Below are 21,586 nucleotides of genomic sequence, written 5' to 3' on the forward strand. Positions count from 1 at the left end.
GATGTATGGCGATGTTTTGCAGGCAGCTGACAACATACTGTCTGCAACTTTTTGATCCTTCTAGTGGAAATTTGCACATATGCAGGTTTGATTACCAATAAATTGTCACAGAGGAGGCATTGATGGCAGACCCAAATGCCAGACACAGAAGTACAAGGAACAGGACTTGACTAGGGTAGAGACGTGACAGGATACAGACAAGGAGCAGGGACAAGAACGCAGACTAGGGCCAGGACATGGACTAGACAAGAAACCCGGACAAGGAACTATGAACTAGGAGCCTGTGCTTGGAGTCTGAGCCAGAGACTGGACAAGGACCCAGAATCTGTGTTTTGCCTCGGGCTCAGACCCCAGAACCAGGCAAGGACGTGACATGGCTACAGGACAGGACGTGGCTGGGGTCTTGGCTCTTGAACTTGGAGACAGGCTGGGGTGTTGGCTCTTGGAACGTGGAAGCTGATAACTTGGAAGCTGGAGCTCGGAGACAGACTGGGAACTGCACATCAACATAGAGTCAGGACTTATCCTTAGACAAGCCAGGGCTCAACTTTATCTCCACACCAAGGTGGGACAGGTGCATCCATCAGGTTACAGCAGAACAGCCAGACTTACTCAACAGAGGCAAAGACAAGACAAGACAGGACTCCCTGCAGGGCAATGGCAGAACAGCCTGACTTACCCCACAGAGGTGAGGACGAGACAGATCCCCCCCGCAGGGCAACAGCAGAACGGCCTGACTTACCCCGCAGAGGCGAGGACAAGAAGAGACAAACACCAAAGAACAACAAACAGTTCCATCTCTGCATCAGGGTTGCTCCGAGTTGCAGTTCAGTCAGCAACCTCAGCTGGCTACAGAAACAGCCGGATCCCTACCTAGCTCAGAGTGGCTGATGGCCACTCAGCTGGCCCAGGAAACAGCCGAATCCATACCACAAAGGAAACTCCAACTACCGATAGCAAGGCTCCATGAGGGGATGGTTTCCCAACACAGCCTAAAGATGGCAAGTGGCCGCTCTAGCCTTCCACAGGCAGGTTGCTCCCAGGGGATCTTGACAAGACAAACCAGCAGCTCACACTCAACCCCAAGGCTACTTATATTCCAAGCCCCAAGATGGGAATTAGGTGCCTATGATTAACTCAACCAGAACAAGGGACAGCTGGACGACCTGGAGTCCTGAGTCCATAGACTGGACCATGAACCGGAATGTGGATTTCACGGACCGGACCATGACATAAATAGCCATTTTTTATTTGATGCTATGGCAAAATTTAATAAGGCTGGTTGAACAATTGGTATCTTTTTGTTAAATTGCTAAGCAAAATAATGCCCGTTGAAGAATTCAAGTTGACCAGAAAGACAGGTTTCATTGTTTGTTCTATATGGGAGTTAACAATTTTGCTTAGCACGGAGCACTGACTCATTCCGTCATTCAGGCAAATATTAGTAAAGCATTAAACTTCCCACAGAGGATGATTATCGTGAACTGCTTCCTGTTTGTTTATAGACCAAATCATGTGGTATGCTTACATAGTATTGAGGAACAACAAAATTAATGATATGGTTACCCTGGTGAACATTAACCAGTCAAAAGCACAAACGTCTATGATCCTCAGAAGCTCAAAGTTCAAAGTATACTCAGAATACATACATGTCACCACATACAATCCTGAGGTTCTTCTTCTGTGGGCATACTTAACAAATCTATAGAATAATAAGTATAAATTATAAACATCAGGAACTATAAACTGTAAACAAACTGTGTAAATGTAACAATAAATAATAAGCACGATATAACAATATAACAGAGTCCTTAAATGAATGTAGCTATCCCCTTTTGTTCAGGAGCCTGATGGTTGAGGGGTAGTAACTGTTCTTGAACCTGGTAGTGCAAATCCTGAGGCGTCTGTACCTTTGACCTGATGGCAGCAGTGAGAAAAGAGCATGGCCTGGGTGGTGATCTTTGATTATTGATGCTGTTTTTCTATGGCAACATTTTACGTAGATGTGCTCAATGGTGGGCTGGGTTTTATCTGTGATGTACTGGGCCAAATCCATTATCTTTTGTAGGATTTTCCGCTCAGAAGGATTGGTGTTCCCATACCAGGCCGTAATCCAGCCAGTCACCACACATCTATAGACGTTTGCCAAGATTTCCGATGGCATGCCAAACCTCCGCAGACTCCTGAGGAAGTAGAGATGCTGTTGTGCTTTCTTCATAATAATATTTATATAACGGGTCCAGGACAGGTCCTCTGAGATAGTGACACCCAGAAATATAAAGTTACTGACCCTCTCCACTTCTGATCCTCTGATGATTACTGGATCATGGACCTCTGGTTTCCCTCTCCTGAAGTGCACAGTCAGTTCCTTGGACTTACTGACATTGAGTAAGAGGTTGCTGTTATGACACCACTCAGCCAAGTTTTCAGTTTCCCTCCTGTATGCTGATTCATCACCACCTTTGATACAATCCAGAACAGTGGAGCCATCAGCAAACTTGTACATGGTGTTGGAGCTGTACTTAGCCACACAGTTACAGGTGTAAAGTGAGCAGAACAGAGGGCTAAGTACACATCCCTGCAGTGCTCTTGTACTGATGGAGTCTGTGGAGGAGATATTTTTGCCAATCCAAACTGACTGGGGTCTACAAGTGAGGAAACCCAGGATCCAGTTGCACAAGGGGATATTGAGGCCCTGGTCTTGGAGTTTACTGATTAGTTTTGAAGAGATTACAGTGCTCAGTGCTGCGCTGTAATCGATAAAGAACATCCTGATGTATGCATCTTTGCTGCCCAGATGCTCCAGGGTTGTGTGAAGAGCCAACGAGATAGCATCTGCTGTAGACCTGTTGCTCCAGTAGGCAAATTGGAGCGGATCCAAGTCGCCATTCAGACAGGAGCTGATGTGCTTCAACAGCAGCCTCTCAAACAACTTCATCTCTGAGGAAGTAAGTGCCACTGGGTGACAGTCATTTAGAAAGGTCACCATGCTCTTCTTGTGCACTGGTACAATTGAAGCCTGCTTGAAGCAAATGGGTACCACACGCTGCCGGAGTGAGAGGTTGAAGATATCCATGAATACACCGGCCAGCTGGTTGGCACAAGTCTTCAGTGCTCGGCCAGGTACTCCATCTGGGCTCGATGCTTTCCTTGGATTCACTCTCTTGAAGACAGTCTGCACGTTATCTTTAGATACTAAGATTAGTTACTAAACTGTTGGCGGTGTTGGCTTTTGTTGAATATGGGTAATCTCCATTTTAAATTAGAATATTAAAACAAAATATTTAATAGTTGTCTCTGTGGATTTGATTTAAGTTTTTATCATGCTGGTTATAAAATCTCCTAATTGGGAATGTTTTAGTTTCTCAGCTCTGAAATTTCAACTTAGCTCTGAGTCATTCTGGCTTAATAACTTAGCACACTATCATAGTAGTTAGCACAATGCTTTACAGTACCAGTGACCTGGGTTCAATTTCTGCTGCTGCCTGTAAGAAGTTTGTACATTCTCCCCGTGACGCATGGGTTTCCTCCAGGTGCTCCGGTTTCCTCCCACAGTCCAAAGGTGTACTGGTTAGTAGGTTAATTGTAAATTGTCCAGAGATTAGGCTCGGGTTAAATCGAGGGTTGGTGGTCAGCACGGCTTGAAGGGCTGGAAGGGCCTTTTCCATGCTGTATCTCAATAAATAAAATAAATAATTGAGAATCAACTTCCTGTTTCAGATTGCAGAGTCTAAAATACATAACAGAATTTTTTTTGTCTGGTCATTAATTTTAATTTTACCCTTGTCTGTTTGCACAACTGGAATTCTACAGCAAATTTCTTGAATTCAATATAAGTGTCCATGCATAAATATCCTCAGGTTTTTCTTTGCAGATATGTATCTGGGTTTAAGGTTTTGAATGTGGAATTTGAGTGGGAAAATTTGAATGCTCTATTCTTTGTCGTATATAATTACAAGGACACCCATGTTTCTCCCACAAATTATTTGTATGTCAGCTGTAAAGACAGATTGATTGCATTGCTAAGGAGGAACATTTTGACTTTACAAAAGAAAGTAAAGTAAAAAATCAGATTAATAAATAGCTCTTTGGTATAGAGAAGTAATATATAGCATAAATGCTCTCCCTGCAACTGGATCTGACTTCCTCATTGGGAGACCACAGTCAGTCTGGATTCCCCACTGACAATCAACACAGGTCACTGCTCTATTGTCTCTACATGTGTGATTGTATAGCCAGTCACAGCTCAAATGCCATCTATAAGTTTTCCAGTGACACCATTGTTGTTGGCTGGTGGTGTTGATGAGATATAGAAGATTGAGGTAGATCGGCTGGACAAGTGCTCTGCAACAGCAACCTTTCATTCAACATCAGCAAGGAATTGATTGTGGGTCAAGAGAACATACTCCAGTCAAGAGAACATACTCCAGTCCCTATTCAGGGGCCAGTGGTGGAAAGGGTGAGCAGCTTCAAGTTTCTGGGCATCAACGTCTCTGAAGATCTATTCTTCACCCAGCACTTCGATGCAATCATGAACAAAGCACATCAGTAGCTCTACTTTTTTGTTAGTTGTAAAAAATTTGGTATGTGACCAAAGACTCTTACAAATTTCTATAGGTGTATGGCAGACTGGTATGGGGGCTCTGATATGCAGATTGCAAGAGGCTACAGAGGGTGATAGACTCATTCAGCTCCATCAAGGACACAACCCTCTCCACCGTTAAAGACATCTTCAAGATCGGCTACAGGCTGAGATGAGGCAGCAGGGTCCAGGTCTCAGAGTGTATCGAAGCAACTGACCCCAATGTTTGGACAATTTAAGCACCGGGCCAGATTGAAAAGGTCAGGGTATCAAGACCCGAGGCGAGGGATGGGCCAGTTCAACTTGCTGCTCCGTGAAGTTTACTCAGCTCTGCACTGAACTAAGAGTCTGTGGACTCATTGTAGATTTCAGTTCTGAATGCAATTTTCTTGTGTTTATTGTTTGTATGACCTTTTTTTCTCTGCAGATTCAGTGTTTGACAGTCTTTTATAATGGGCTCTTTTGGGTTTCTTTGTTTTATGGCTGCTGTAAGGAGACAAATCTGAAGGTTGTATAATGTATAACATACTTTGATAATATATGAACTTTGAAGGTCTGTGCCTCCAAAAGCCAGCATCTATCTCCAAGGAATCTTACCATCTGGAACATGCCCTCTTCTTGTTACTACCATCAGAGAGGAGGTACAGGAGCCTAAAGACCAACACTCAATAATTATGAAATAGTTTCTTCCCCTCCACCATCAGAATTCCGAATGATCCATGAAACCACTTACTTTTATTTGCAGAATGTATTTATTTTTGTATATGTAGTCATTTTATATCTTGGCACTAGTTTAACATCACGGAATAGGTGCAGTACTCTGCCTGTTTAATTTTCTGTATTTGATACTTGTCATATCTTGGTACCTTTGGAACTGTTGGGAGTAGAGTTGAGAACTGTGCAATTATTGAGAGAGGTATGATTCCTCCTCAGGAAGTGGGCTATCAGATAAACAGCAGTGGCTGTAGGTCATTTCCATGGTATTTAATGTAACAGCATATTGACTTAGAAAAGAAAAACTGAGTGAATTGGAGAAGGAACAGGAAATGCATTTAATGGTCTGTCCTTTGAATTCTGATTTGCGGCATTACTCTGCCTAAATTGGTCGTTAGATCCTCCCATGTGAAAGGAGATTGTTTAATAAACTTGCTTTTTGATCAAACTCATCTCCTTGCTTAATTTATACCCATTTCAAGTTGCCTTTAATTAGGTACCCTTTCACCGATGAAACAAAACTTTTTTTTTCTCTTCGAGGGCTGTGACTGTTTGGAATTCTCTTCCATAAAGAGTCAGAGTCAGAATCAGGTTTAATATCACTGGCACATGTCATGAAATTTGTTAACTTGCTGCAGCAGTACAATAAAATACATGATAAATAAATATAGAGAAAAAAACAGAGTTACATTAGCTATGTATATGTTTATTAAATAGTGAATTTAAAGGAAGTAGTGCAAAATAACAGGAATTAAAACATAGTGAGGTAATGTTCATGGGTTCAATGTCCATTTAGAAATCGGATGGCAGAGGAGAAGAAGCTGTTCCTGAGACACTGAGTGTGTGCCTTTTGGCTTCTGTACCTCCTTCCTGACAGCATGTCCTGGGTGGTAGAGGTCCTAAGGAGCAGTCCCTTTCTAAGGCACCGCTCCTTGAAGATGACTCTGATACTGTGGAGGTTACCCATGATGGAGCTGACTAATTTCACGAATTTCTGCAGTTTATTTTAATCTTACGCAGGATTACCCCACCTCCCGCCCCTGCTTACCAAATGGTGATGCAGCTATTCAGAACGCTCTCCATGGTACATTTGTAGAAGTTTTCAAATGTTTTAGTTGACAAACCAAATCTCCTCAGACTCCTAATGAAATATAGCTGCTGTCTTGCCTTTATAGCTGCATCAATATGTTGTATCCAGGTTAGGTCATCAGAGATATTGACATCCAGAAACTTGGAGTTGCTCACTCTCTCCACTTCTGATCCCTCTATGAAGATTGGTTTGTGTTCCCTCATCTTACTCTTCCTGAAGTTCACAATCAGCTCTTTGGTCTTGCTAACGTTGAGTGTAAGGTTTTTCTGCGACACCATTTAACTAGCTGCTATATCTCGCTCCTGTATGCCCTTTCGTCACTATCCGAAATTCTGCCAACAAAAGGAGATAAAGTCATGTCTCTGAGATCATTAAGGCAAAGGTCAATAGATACTTGATCAGCAAGGAAGGCTACCACATCTCAATTAGATCTGCTACAACCCTGTGCAAATGGCTGAGCTGACTTGAACAAATGAATGGTTTACTTCTGCTCCTAATTCAGATATGGATGAGTTCACAGGTAAGTTCATAGGTTCTCAGTTGCAATGATTGATTTTATCTTTCTGTAAGTGTCTGGAAGAGCAGTTTTGATGGAAGAAAGATTACCATTTAGATATAAATGATTTTTCCATTTGCATAATGCACTTCTTATGCTGTTAGCAGTCAATTGTGGAATTAACTTCTGTGTATTTTGAAATTAATTTTTTCAAACAGTAATTTTATATACCAACATATGATCAAAATCACTTATGTTTGGAGTGTCCTTTATTATTATGATGTGGCAGCAGAACTTGTGTGGCAAATTAAAGGAATTTTTAAAAATTTGATGAGAAATTGAATTTTTTGACATACCTTGAAAGTATTTTATAACAAGATTAAAATAAGAATGTCTTCTATTTATACGTTGCCCTTAACAATCACAACGTCACAACACATACCAAGTGTTGATATCATAATAGTAGTCATGCATTCACCAGTTTACATACTTCAAGATGTCTCAAGTGGCAATGTGGTTGTGACCAGACAAAGTATTGGTGTTTGCATAAAGTGCCTAAATGTTGTCCAGCATATGCAAATGTTGTCCAACTGTGATGCATTGGAGTATTGGTCTAGAACTCAGTGCAAAATGTACCTACTTTCAAACTTCCTTTATCATTTGTTTGATTATGTCTGATTGAATTTTAGCTGTGGACACAAGATAAATAGAAATGAAAGTTAGTGTTAGAAATGTTGATAAACTCAAGAGACTTTTCAGAAGCTGGAAGTCGTAGATAACGGTAGTATAGTGGTTCATGCAATGCTTTACTGTACCAGCGACCCAGCTTGCATTCTTGTTGCTGCTGTACTGGAGTTTGTACTGTACATTCTCCCTGTGAACACGTGGGTTTCTTCCAGTTTCCTCCCACATTCCAAAGGCATACCTGTTAGTAGGTTATTTGGTCATTGTAAATTGTCCTGTGATTACACTAGGATTGAATCGGGGCTACTGGGCGGCGTGGCTCAAAGGGCCAGAAGAGCCTATTCCGCTCTGCATCTGAATAAATAAATAAGAAAACAAATAAAAGTGCTGGAGGAAGTCAGCGTGTCAGGCAGCATCTATGGAGAGGAGCTAACTGGTACCGTTTCCGGCTGAGACCCTTCATCAGGACACTAAGGGTCTCATCCTGAAACTTTGACTGTTAGAAATATTTGCTCGTTTGAATCTCAGAAATGTAAAATCTTCCTAATTGCCTTTGTAGATTTTTTTAAAACCAAAAGTACCAACTACATTTTTATTGGGACACAGCACTTAAAAATGTTTGGAGTATAGTTTTATGTTAGGTCATTTTGGACAGAGTATGCAAGCAACAACACTTGGACATAATTTTCTTCCTAACTGGAAATAATTGGGTCAATTATTCCCGGAAAATTAGTTGAGCCCTCAGATTGCTTAGCACTGAACTTTGTTCTATCACTCAAGTGGCAGTACTGGGCATCCCTTGGGAATGAGGTACTTTATAGCAAAAATGAAAGAATTTATCCAACTGAGAAAGAGCTCCTATGCCTGATATATCATTAACTGTGGAGATCAAAGATATGCTAATAACCTGCTCCCTAAAAAAAACACAGCACATGGTGCTCAGAAGACCATAAGACTTAAGAGCAGAATTAGACCATTCAGCCCATCAAGTCTGCTCTGCCATTCTATCATGGCTGATTAATATCCTTCTCAACTCCATTCTTCTTCCTTCTTCGCATAACCTTTGACACCCTTCTAATCAATAACCTATTAACCTCTGCTTTAAATATATTCACTGAAGAAGGATCTAGAGAAGGAAGGTAGCCAGTGACTTAGCCTCCATGGCCGTCTGAGGTAACAGACTTCCACAATTAACCACCCTCTGGCTAAAGAAATTCTTCATTCTTGTTCCCAAGGGACTTCCTTGCATTTTGCGGCTGTGCTTTCTTGCCCTAGACTCCCCCACGAATGTAAACATCCTCTCCACATCCACTTTATCCAGGCCTTTCAATATATCATTGGTTCAATGAGATCTCCCCTCCTTCTTCTAAGTTCCAGTGAGTACAGGCCCAAAGCCATCAAATACTCTTCATATATTGACCCATACATTCTTTGGATTATTTCTGTGAACCTCCTCTGTACCCTCTGCAATGTCAACAAATTTTTCATTAACAAGGGACCAAATCTGCTCACTATACTCCAAGTGAGGCTTCACTAGTGCCTTATAAGTCCTCAGCATCCATCCTTGCTTTTATATTCTAGTCCTCTTGAAATGGATGCTAACATTGCATTTGCTTTCCTCACCAGAGACTCAACCTGCAAATTAACCCAACCTGCAAATTAACCTTTTGGGAATCCTGCACAAGGACTCGTAAGTCCCTTTGCACCTCAGATTTTTATATTTTCTGTCCGTTTAGAAAATAGTCAACTCTTTCATTTTTTTCTACTAAAGTGCACGGCCATACACTTTCTGACACTTTATTCCATCTGCCATTTCTTTGCCCATTCTCTCAAGAACAGGTAAGTTTTGTATGTCTGTAAATCCTTAACCCTTAATTCAGTATTAGTAGGATGTTAAAGGCAGTGGAATACTCCTGCTGTAAGATGTGGGACTTCAGGGTACCTTGGTGACTACATCTGTGGGAAGGGCACCCAATTTCAACTCCTAACTGACCAGCTCAACGAACTGGAGCTGGACCTGGATGTCCTTAGCGCTGAAATGTTGGAACCCAATGTAATAGCATGACAGCACTAAATGTACGTTAATCAGAAAAAAATGCTCTCTGCTTTTTTTCTTGTGAACAATAATTGTTAGACTTACCAAGTCATCCATATCCACAGCCTAAATGTTAAAAAAGAATTCCATAGGCAGACCGCTGTGGTTACACAGGACAACAAATTTTTTTGAAAGTGTTGCTTTCTTAGAATTTTATTTTGTTTGTGATAGACCACTTGAGGCTGAACACAAATATAATTTCAGACTACTGGTATCACAAGAGAATTTGGAGAAACTAGAAATGAACTTTTATTGAATATAATGCATTTAATGCATAATGGTGCTGATGCTTTGCAATAGTTCAACTAAGCTAAAATGTTTTGCTTATGATTTTCATTTGCACTCAGTGTCTGAGGGTTCTTGCGTTAGTGTCCAACAATAATGAGCCAGCGTTGATGGACTCCAGTTGTGCTGATAACACTTATCCATGACCACAATGTCCCATTGAAACCTTTCACCACACTCGTCACTGATAGCAGCAAGATTTGCAGGGAAGAAATCCAAATGAGTGTGCAGAAAATGAATCTTTAATGCCATTTGGAACTTCATGGGTTTTGTATGCTTGAAGCATGTTGTCAACCAGTTGCACGAAGTTTGGTGCTCTGTAGTTGCCATGAAAAGTTTCAGCGGCATCCTTGAATGCCTTCCCTGCGATTTTCTCCCACAAGAGGTTATCCAACTTGCCTGTCATTGATGACCTGTTTGATTGAAATTCTTCGCAGAAATTTATAGCCTTTCTAAAACCTGCCCTGCCATGCAGCATCCGCCCTGCTAAAGCATGCCTGGACAAGACAGGAAACCTCTCTGCTTACACCATGGACAACATTTTAATTGACTTGAATAATGAATTGAAATAACAAATATAGGAACTTCCATTGTTGATTTTCGTGATCAGCAGCCCAAAATACATAACACACATCCAAAAGTATACAGGAAGCAAAATCTTTGTTATCTATTATTACAGAACATAGAACAGTACAGCACAGGAACAGAGCCATAGACCCATAATATTGAGCTGTACTAATTAATGAAATGATGCTTAATTACACTAATCCTTTCTACCTGCACACGGTCTATATCCCACCATTCTCTGCCTATTCATGTGCTTTATCTAAGAGCATCATGAAACCCTCTCTCTTACTTACCTTTATCACTATTCCTGGTAGCGCATTCTAGACACCCACCACTCTGTGTAAAATAAAATCTTGCCCTGCACGTCTTTTAAACTTAACTTATCTCACCTTATCCTTGAGTGATCCTATACGCTCTGTTGCTATTGTCTTGCTCACTGCTTGGTTAGAATGGCCATCGGCTGTTCACGTGTCACCTTATAGGTGCCCTTTGCAATCCACACTTGAATCTGAAATAGGATAGGATCACATCCTCTCAAATTACCAAAGGCAACTGATCATGATGTTTAGCACCTGGTACCTTTGCAGACGTCATGGTAGAGTCTGCTTTAACAGCTGAATTTGAGCCCCAAAAGCAAACGTGGCCCAGGATTCTCACTCCCAAGATCAGCTGATGACTTGGATGATGAATTTAGTGTGCAACAGCCATATGAAGAAAATTATGCAACAACACAAATTCTAATGTGGCTGATTATTGTGCAGATTGAAGGATATCTCATCTGCTTTGCCCTGATTCCATCATTTCTTCCAATGATGCACCATTAATGTTTCAAACCTTATGCTATTGTATGTTGTATGATACTCCAATGGCTCCAGGTCTGATTTACTTTGAGTAAAAACAGTCTGATCTCAGGACAACACACACAAAATGCTGGGGGAACTCAGCAGGTCAGGCAGCATCTATGGAAATGATTAAACAATCGATGATTTGGGCCGACACCCTTCTTCAGAAGCTTTTTCTCAGTAGGATAATTGTAGAACAGTTGTTCTTTCACTTTTGCCATGGAGTGCCACTTTGCACCATTTCCTTTTTTTTTCTTGTTGTTCCTGTTACGTACCCCGTAACTGGGTTGCCAAACCAGCAGAAATGGAACGCTCGTTGGAGTCTGTGATTACTAGGAACTAATAAAGTTTTGTTAAAGAAATAAGTAATACAGTACACTAATCGTAAGGATATGAATGTAACAGGTTAGCAATGATAATACACACATATACACAGAAATAGGGTAATAGGAATCAACCAACCTCTATCGCAGTCTAGTGGTAAAATAATCAGTCTTAAGTGAAGCAGAGTTTAGTTCAGTTTAGTGCAGTTCGAAGGAATCGCTGTTGTTGTACCATTGGGGAGGGAGGGAGGGAGAGGGAGAGGGAGAGGGAGAGAGCTATGCAGTTGGTTTTGGGTGGACCTTTTGATGTCTTCTGATCCCGCTGTGGTCACCGACTGTGACCTCTCCATTCCAGATACGATCGTTCTTCTGCGGTGAACCCGGCACCCAGGCAAGGGTGGACACACACCCCAGGTTCCCACCGATCATACCTTTACACCCTGTGGGACTCTGACCAATTCCCGCGAACCGGTCCTCCAAACTTCCACCAACTTGTGGGGGCACACTGCTCTTTCTAGGGTCTCATGGCATGTCTCGTGCCTTAGCAAACCTGCTCTTTTTATCTCCCTGCTGGGGTGTCACCTGTCCATCAAACTTCAAACAGTTCAGGTTCAAAGCAAATGGTCTGTCAATATCTGAATTGTGTTTCTTTCTCGTTAATCTCTCTCTTCTCTCTTATTAGCATTTTGAATGTTTCTCCATTGTCTTCCGTTGTCTCTCTCATTAGCATCATCCGTCCGGTAGCTTGGATAATTGTAGAACGGTTGTTCTTTCACTTTTGCCATGGAGTGCCACTTTGCACCATTTCCTTATATTTTTTTGTTTCTTGTTGTACCTTATAGTATTTTTTCATGCACTGCGATGTACTGCTGCCACAAAGCAACACATTTCATGACATCATCTTTGCTAGTGATTATAATTCTGATTCATTGCTGCAAACGCCTTGCAACTTTTCAGTGTGATCAAATTTAACACTGTTTTTGGATTATAAATATAGATGGGATTTTGATGTCACCCAGTCAATAGTATTTTACTAAAATGCACCTATACTCCTGACTCATTTGTTTTGTATCTTTTTAAGGCATTTTTTTTATGTTCCCTATGTTATTGTTAGTGGGATGTATGAAATATGCTTGAAAGGCATAGTTAATAACCTGCACACTTCCTTAACATATACTGTTCTGGCTCATAGAGGAATTAGTATGGATAAGTTCCAATTTCAAACGTCAAAGTGATTTATTATCAAAGTATGTGTGGTGGATATCAACATATACTACCTTGAGGTTCATTTTCTTGCAGGCATTTACAGGAAAATAAAGAAATGCAATAAAGTCAATGGAAAACTACACACAAAGACTGACAGGCAGTCAATGTGCAAAAGAAGACAAACTGTGCAAATAATAAAGAAGTAAATAAATAATACTTACAGCATGAATTGTAGAGTCCTAGAAAGTGGGTCTATAGGTTGAGCAGTCAGTTTAGTGTTGAGGTGAGTGAAGTTATCCATGCTGGTTCAGGAGCCTGATCCTTGTAGGGTAATAACTTTTCCTAAACTTGGTAGTGTGGGACATAAGGCTTCTATATCTCCTACCTGATTGTTGTAGTGAGAAGAGGTCATGACCTAGATGAGGGGTTTCCTTGATGATGGATGCCGCTTTCTTCTAGCGGTACTCTATGTAAATTTGCTCAGTGATGTGGAGGGCTTTGCCTGTGATGGACTGGGCTGCATCCACCACTTTTGTTAGGCTCTTCCATTCCTGGGCAATTGGTGTTTCCATGTCAGGTGGTGATGCAAACCAGTTAGGATGCTCTCCATTGTGCATCTACAGAAGTTTGTCCAAGTTTTAGATGGTATGCCAGATCTATGCAAATATCAAGAAAGTAGAGGCACTGTTGTGCCTTTTTTGTAATGGCACTTATGAATTAGTGCAGCTATTTGTGAATGCTATTGAGACAGCTGGAAACAGTAGTGATTATATCTTTAAAGGAACACTCTCTTCATGGGGAAGTGAGAAAACCTCAATGAAGAGAGAAAAATATTTGGAAGAACTTCAAATCATTTTGGCATCACATACATCTGCTTCCACAAGGCACTCCTCACTGTTTACAGATTTCATTCCAAAAATCAGTGTCAGGATTTCTGAGTCTCAAATGACTGGGTGACAGCTTGATCAAAGAATGAGACACCAACTGAAGTGCATGCTGGTGCAAGCTTTCTGCACTTATTTCATAAGTATGACAAAAATGCATTGAAAATAATTACAGCACACATTATGCATTGAATGGTTACTGGCTACGATCATATAAGTTACTTTTAAGTACCTTCCCCCCCCCATAAAATATTTTCAGCAATTGTGTCCTCCAGATCTCCATTTTCATCATAACATTCAAGATGATTGTCAATACCTTCAAACTCTTTGTAGTTTCTTCACCTGTTGAAGTAGTGAAATTGTTTCATTTTCCCTCCCAGCTGCTTCTGGCATTTCCAAACTTGAATGCTTGAAACCACAGTGAGCATAACAGTTTTGAATTGTCTTACTGCTTATTTCTCACTAACTATCAGTGACAAAAATCACTGCTTTCTGAACACAAACACATACAACTAATGCTATTTAAAATCTGTTCCCTGTAAGTACGGTGTCAGTCCTAATGGCCACACAAGTGCATGTGACCGACACTAATTAGAAATTGTTAGGCAACAGTCCCCTGTCCCAATTAAACGGCATTGTGCCCCAAATAAATGAAGGGAATCCCAGCTATTTTCTGGATTAGTCTTTGTTCTTCAAGAGTTGTCCCAGATAAGTGGCTGCCCTGATTAACTAATAGCCCAATTACCATAAACAGAATCCATCGTACGTCAATTATACTTACAGCTCACTTTCGGATTACACATATGCATCTGTTTTACTTTGAGGTTTATTAGCAAACACAATATCGATACTATCTGAGTAACTAACATTTTGCTGGTTTTAAGGATAGTTCTTTGTTAAGGATTGCTGCTATTCTTATTGGCCTTGATCCCAGTAGCAACTTGGCACAACCTTATGTTCCGCAGCTGGTGTAATGATGACAGTGAAAGTTTTATTTTAAATCACTTCACAGTCTAGGGAAAGCTTCAAAGCTGGTAGAGAAATAATTACAGACTGAAACACACATTGCAGACATAATCATCATGACAATTTTCTGGGAGAAATGGTATAAAACAGATAACTAGCTGTCATTTTTGAGATACTTTTTCAGAATTATGAGCATGTTAACAAAAGGAGGAAAGCTGTATTAAAACCTGTGTTGTTTTTAAACACAATAATCCTTGTTATTATTTTGCAAAATTGAAATAGTGTGGTTTACATGTTTATTCTACAATTTAATTCTGAAATTATATCCCTTTGCTTTCTTGATTCAACTTTTGTTTGCAAACTGAGAGTAATAATAATTCTTATCCTTTTGGATAAAAGTCAGCTACAGAGACTGCTGTGACCATAATTTTAAGACCAAAAAAACGTTTGATACAGGAGCAGAATTAGGTATTCAGCCCTTCAAGTCTGTTTTGTCATTCCGTCATAGTGGATTTGTTAACCCTCTCAACCCCATCCTTCTGCCTTCTCCCTGTAACCTTTGACACCCTTATTAATCACGAACCTATCAACCTCTGCTTTAAAGGAACATTATCTTTACAGGAATGCCTCCTCACTGAAGAGGGAAAATACCTGAAGAATCTCAAATCATTCTGACATCCCAAACATATGCTTTTTAAAACTGCATGTATATTATGTAAATAAACAAAATCGATGCTCTTCTTCTTCTATTTCCGGCTGTTTAGACACATCTCGGTGTATTACAGCCCTCCGCAGGATGTATAATTAATTATCGAACTTCAGGGAACTCAAATTCTCAAATATTACCTAGTCTCACGTATAAACTGAATAAAAAACTCTTCAATCAGATTTTGATTCTCTTGTTGGCCAAACAAAGATTTAATAGAAAACCAAAACAAATTTAAGCCAGACAGCCTCTTGAACAACATGCTTCTTTCAATTTGTATCGATTACAGCTCAGCAAAACATGCTGGACTGTCTCTGGACTACCACAGTCACATAATCCAGTAGGATGTTTTCCTATTATCTTTAAATAATAGTTTAACCCACAATGCCCCAACCTAAGTCTTGTTAATTTCACCATATCTCTACGACTTAAAAGGTAACAGTCTGAGACCTTTTTAACGAGTGGGTGACTAGAAAAATAATGCCTGCCCCTTAATTCATTTTTCCAATCCTCTTGCCACTTCTTCTCTATACCTTTTTTAATCCTACTTCTCAATTCTGCTCTGTCTAGGGGAACTCTAATTTCTACTTGCCTGCTCGGTAAGGAAGACTTTGCAATGCCATCCACAATTTCATTTCCCTCCACCCCAGCATGCCCAGGTATCCATGAAAATCTAACTGCATAACCCATCTTCTCTACTCTAAACAACACTAAGAGAATCTCAATAACTATGTCAGGACAAGCTTTTGATTTATTCCCTTTTATAGACTCTAAGGCAGCAGCAGAATCTGAACAGATGATAACCCTACGTGGTCGAGAGTCTCCTATCCACCATAAGGCCCAGAGGACTGCTAATAATTCTGTTGCAAAGACAGAAACACCATCTGAAACCCGGTGACCAATCTTAACTCCAAGTTGAGACACATACATCCCAAATCCTGCCCTACCGCTCTCTGGGTCCACTGAGCCATCAGTAAAAATCTTCAGATGAGATCCCCATTTATTATTTAAATATTCATTTGTGATCAACGCTGATGAAATTGCACTGCTTCCTTGAAGCTGAAAAAGGAGGAATAGGTCTACCTCTGGTTCTGAGAAGAGCCAAAAAGGGATGGGTGGCAAGCAAATTTGGTCAACTATGTCTTTCTCAGTCAGTTTCAATTTCACAGCCCAGTTATTAACCAAATCTAAAAATGGGTATCTTTTAATTTTACTTTGGCACTCCAACCTCCCCTGCAAAAGACACTTTGGTGGACAGCTGTGACTGAATCCATTTAGTTTTACTCAATACTTCAGGCCCAACTGAATTGGTCTTAAATGCAGAGGCTCTTCTCCCATCTCCACACATAATGCTGGGACTGATGTTGTTCTAAAAGCTCCACAGCAGAGTCTAAGTGCTTTGGACTGCAGTGTCTAGTTTTCCAAGCACTGCCATAGCAGTGGAACCATAAGCAATACAACCATAACTGATCTAATCATAGCTGGATATATTAAGTACATAGTTTCCTGCCCTGCTGTCCAGTCGCATCCAGCAATACTTCTCATAACATTTAAAACTTTCTCACACTTTCCAATTGTTTTATCTATATGAACCCTCTAAGTAAGTCTTTCATCAAACCAGACACCTAAAAACTTGAATACCTTGACTTTTTCTAGTGGAGAATCATTTAGACACAATTCACAATCAGGAATCGATGCTCAATAAGCATTATTAAGCCTGAAAGCAGATTCTCTGGCAACACCAGGGGAGATCCATTTATGGTACATTTTTGTAAGTTTGTAGAGTCAGGAACGGTATCTTCTAGGCCATTTTGTCTGTAGGTCTGAAGGTGTCTGATGAGGCCTATCTGGTGTTTGCTGGTTCAGCTGCACCAGGGACACGTACTCCTAAGCAGGTAGGTGGGCTGTGTCATTAGCTGGGTGCTCAGCAAACACTTAGTAGCTTGGGTGCCTTTCTGTTCTGCTGTATGGCTTGAAGTGTTGAAATCCTTGCAATCCATCAAGACAGACCTGTGTAGTGGGTGTGTGTGTGTATTCTTCTGAATATACACATATAACTTTCAGTCGATAGTGTTTGATCATACTTAACAGGATTTTTGAAGTGTTTCTTATGTGCTGAGCTTATTGTCAGCTGCAGACACTAAGGCAATGGTCACGCCAGACCAGTATATTATCAGCTTGATATTAGAACGACTGATGCAATCAACAAACATTCTTCCTCTGATGTCAAAAGCTGCACCTTCACTCTGAGGCAATGTTGAGTATCTTTGCGGGTGTGAACTGTATGCATGAGATTTCAGGCTCTTGGAATATTTCATGTTTTCCGGGATATCCCCATGTTTCTGAGCTGCAGACGGTAGCACTGTTCATTGTTGACGTATAAAGCCCTAAACTCAAAATAAGATTTGAAGCCCTATCCAATACAGATATCTACAGATACCCTCACTATAGGTAGTTACATTATATTATATCCTGCCACTACCTACTGCTTGAGTGGTGCATCCCCCTTCCCCAACAAGGAGGAGATACCTCCACCTAATGAAGGAGCTCAAACATACTTTAATGATACATATTCAAATTTAGATAAATCGTTCTTAACACACATTTAACACTCAAAGGATTTCTGATTTGTAAAAGATTCCTGAATTCCAAAAGATTTCCAAACACAGGTTCAATTCTTATGAACTAAAAGAATATACCAATGAGTTGCAGACAACTGAGTACTCCATCATGGAAACCAAAGGTTCAGGAATGAATTCTAGTTCTTCTTTCTGTCACCCCACCTTCCTGTCATTCTCCCTGTTATTCTATGCTTCCTTATATTTATACTGTTTGCTACTTATAGAACATAGAACATAGAACATAGAATAGTACAGCACAGCACAGCACAGCACAGGCCCTTCGGCCCACAATGTTGTGCTGACCCTCAAACCCTGCCTCCCATTTAAGCCCCCACCTAAGATTCCTCCATATACCTGACTAGTAGTCTCTTAAACTTCACGAGTGTATCTGCCTCCACCACTGACTCAGGCAGTGCATTCCACGCACCAACCACTCTCTGAGTAAAAAACCTTCATCTAATATCCCCCTTGAACTTCCCACCCCCTTACCTTACAGCCATGTTCCCTTGTATTGAGCAGTGGTGCCCTGGGGAAGAAGCGCTGGCTATCCGCTCTATCTATTCCTCTTATTATCTTGTACACCTCTATCATGTCTCCTCTCATCCTCCTTCTCTCCAAAGAGTAAAGCCCCAGCTCCCTTAATCTCTGATCATAATGCATACTTTCTAAACCAGGCAACATCCTGGTAAACCTCCTCTGTACCCTTTCCAATGCTTCCACATCCTTCCTATAGTGAGGTGACCAGAACTGGACACAATACTCCAAGTGTGGCCTAACCAGAGTTTTATAGAGCTGCATCATTACATCGCGACTCTTAAACTCTGTCCCTCGACTTATGAAAGCTAACACCCCATAAGCTTTCTTAACTACCCTATCCACCTGTGAGGCAACTTTCAGGGATCTGTGGACATGTACCCCGAGATCCCTCCGCTCCTCCACACTACCAAGTATCCTGCCATTTACTTTGTACTCTGCCTTGGAGTTTGTCCTTCCAAAGTGTACCACCTCACACTTCTCCAGGTTGAACTCCATCTGCCACTTCTCAGCCCACTTCTGCATCCTATCAATGTCTCTCTGCAATCTTTGACAATCCTCTACATTATCTACAACACCACCAACCTTTGTGTCATCTGCAAACTTGCCAACCCACCCTTCTACCCCCACATCCAGGTCGTTAATAAAAATCATGAAAAGTAGAGGTCCCAGAACTGATCCTTGTGGGACACCACTAGTCACAATCCTCCAGTCTGAATGTACTCCCTCTACCACGACCCTCTTCCTACTGCAGGCAAGCCAATTCTGAATCCACCTGGCCAAACTTCCCTGGATCCCATGCCTTCTAACTTTCTGAGTAAGCCTACTGTGTGGAACCTTGTCAAATGCCTTACTAAAATCCATATAGATCACATCCGCTGCACTACCCTCATCTATATGCCTGGTCACCTCCTCAAAGAACTCTATCAGGCTTGTTAGACACGATCTGCCCTTCACAAAGCCATGCTGACTGTCCCTGATCAGACGATGATTCTCTAAATGTCTATAGATCCTATCTCTAAGAATCTTTTCCAACAGGTTTCCCACCACAGACGTAAGGCTCACTGGTCTATAATTACTTGGACTATCCCTACTACCTTTTTTGAACAAGGAAACAACATTCGCCTCCCTCCAATCCTCCGGGACCATTCCCGTGGACAACGAGGACATAAAGCTCCTAGCCAGAGGCTCAGCAATCTCTTCTCTCGCCTCGTGGAGCAGCTTGGGGAATATTCTGTCAGGCCCTGGGGACTTATCTGTCCTAATATATTTTAACAACTCCAACACCTCCTTTCCCTTAATATCAGCATGCTCCAGAACATCAACCTCACTCATATTGTCCTCACCATCATCAAGTTCCCTCTCATTGGTGAATACCGAAGAGAAGTATTCATTGAGGTACTCAATGACATCATCTGCATGTAAAGTTTTCCAGATACCTTTGTTGGACAAAGTAATTTACACAGATTGTCTCAAAGCTTCTGAGGACAATGGGGCAAATAACTTAGCTGTGGTTGCCTGGTTTAATGTAGGACAATTAACACAATTGTCTTGTGTTTGGCTAATGCAGACAAGAATTATAATGGTCTCTTCACTCCATGAACTACATCTCTTTAACAACCAGCCCAGTTGTCCTTTTAACTTCAAATAGGTTACTACTTGCAATTTACATTAAAAACTGAAGACTGGTTCTTGTTTACAAGAAGTAGTTAAGCAAAGAATAATATTGGTTAGAAGCTTAACTTTAACTTTAAAAGAAACAACTCTGACCCTTTGGAAAGGTCATACTCCTGAAATAGAAAGCTGAGGTTAGCAATAAGCCTCTTGGACCCTGGAAATTGAATATGCATCACAGATGGTGGACTCCGGCCATGGCCGCATCCCTCTAAGGGGGAATGCTTATTAGGTCCAACTTCTCCCTGGGACATTCTTGCAAGCTGTAGCAGAGGAGGGCAGGGAAAAGATTTTCAGATGGGGGTTTGGATACCTTGGTTAAAAGTAGTAGAGGAGATTGTTGATACTTGAAACACAGGAGACCATTCAAGTTGATTAAGATATGAGTGACAAAGGGTCTCTGTAAAGTTCAGTGCAAGGGCAAGGATGTATCCAAGGTCAGGTGAAAGGCAGTGAATATGTCAAGCAATCCCACCTCCCAACAACTGACATATTGCTTTTTGCTAGACACCCACAAAGGTTACTGAGCAACAACCTGTCAGTCCTGAATTTGATCTAAAGTTCATGTACTCAGCCACTTACTAGTATTCACAGACCTACCACAATGTCAATAATTACACAGCACCTTGCAGCTAACACAGTGCTGCTCGTTATTCTGTCCTGGCAGGGTCATTGTCCAGGCAACTATTACACACACATTTTCAACTCTGTTGAAGAAAATAATGATATTCATTTGTAAGCAATGGCAGCTGACTGACTGTGGCTAATTCTGCTTCCATTAGCTCAACCATCTAGAACGAGAGGACAGACCATGAATGGAATGCAGTCACTCCACGTAGTTATCTTAAACTTCAAGATTCCCAGTTAAATTAAAAAAACAATGATCTGCATGTTCCAAAATAGCATAGAACAATCCATTACAGCCTTCAGCCCATGATGTTATGCCGACCATATAACCTACTCTAAGATCAACCTAACTCTTCCCTTCCACATAGGCCTCCATTTTTTCTAATATCCATTTGCCTATCTAAGTTTCTAAGTGCCTCAAATGGATCGACCACTACCATCACACTAGGTAGGGCATTCCATACACTCTCTAATCTCTGTGTGAAAAACACACTTCTGGCATCTTCTCTATACTTTCCTCCAGACCCCTTAAAATGATACCCCCTGGTGTTAGCCATTTCCACTCTGAGAAGAGTCTCTGGCTGTTTACTATATCTACGCCTCATCATCGTGTACACCTGTGTCAAGTCAGCTCCCATCCTCTTTCGTGCCAAAGGGAAAAGTCTGACTCTGCAGAGGTTCTGCAGATAC

At 41.1% G+C, this 21,586-nt stretch overlaps 1 protein-coding gene across 23 annotated transcripts in view; it reads left to right on the forward strand.

Annotated features, from left to right (window-relative positions):
- The window catches only part of rims2a (regulating synaptic membrane exocytosis 2a), a 1,105,394-nt gene that overhangs the window by 44,333 nt on the left and 1,039,475 nt on the right, over positions 1–21,586 (forward strand). Inside the window, exon 2 of one of the 23 annotated variants that reach the window (XM_072262828.1) lies at positions 20,892–20,909. The exons of the other annotated variants lie outside the window; for them this stretch is intronic. Within the exon in view, the coding sequence (XP_072118929.1) occupies positions 20,892–20,909 (18 nt within the window). The remainder of the gene's footprint in view (positions 1–20,891; positions 20,910–21,586) is intronic. 23 annotated transcript variants of the gene reach the window in all.

The sequence above is a fragment of the Mobula birostris genome, chromosome 1 (assembly GCF_030028105.1).
Source record: "Mobula birostris isolate sMobBir1 chromosome 1, sMobBir1.hap1, whole genome shotgun sequence".
In the NCBI taxonomy this organism is placed as follows: domain Eukaryota; kingdom Metazoa; phylum Chordata; class Chondrichthyes; order Myliobatiformes; family Myliobatidae; genus Mobula; species Mobula birostris.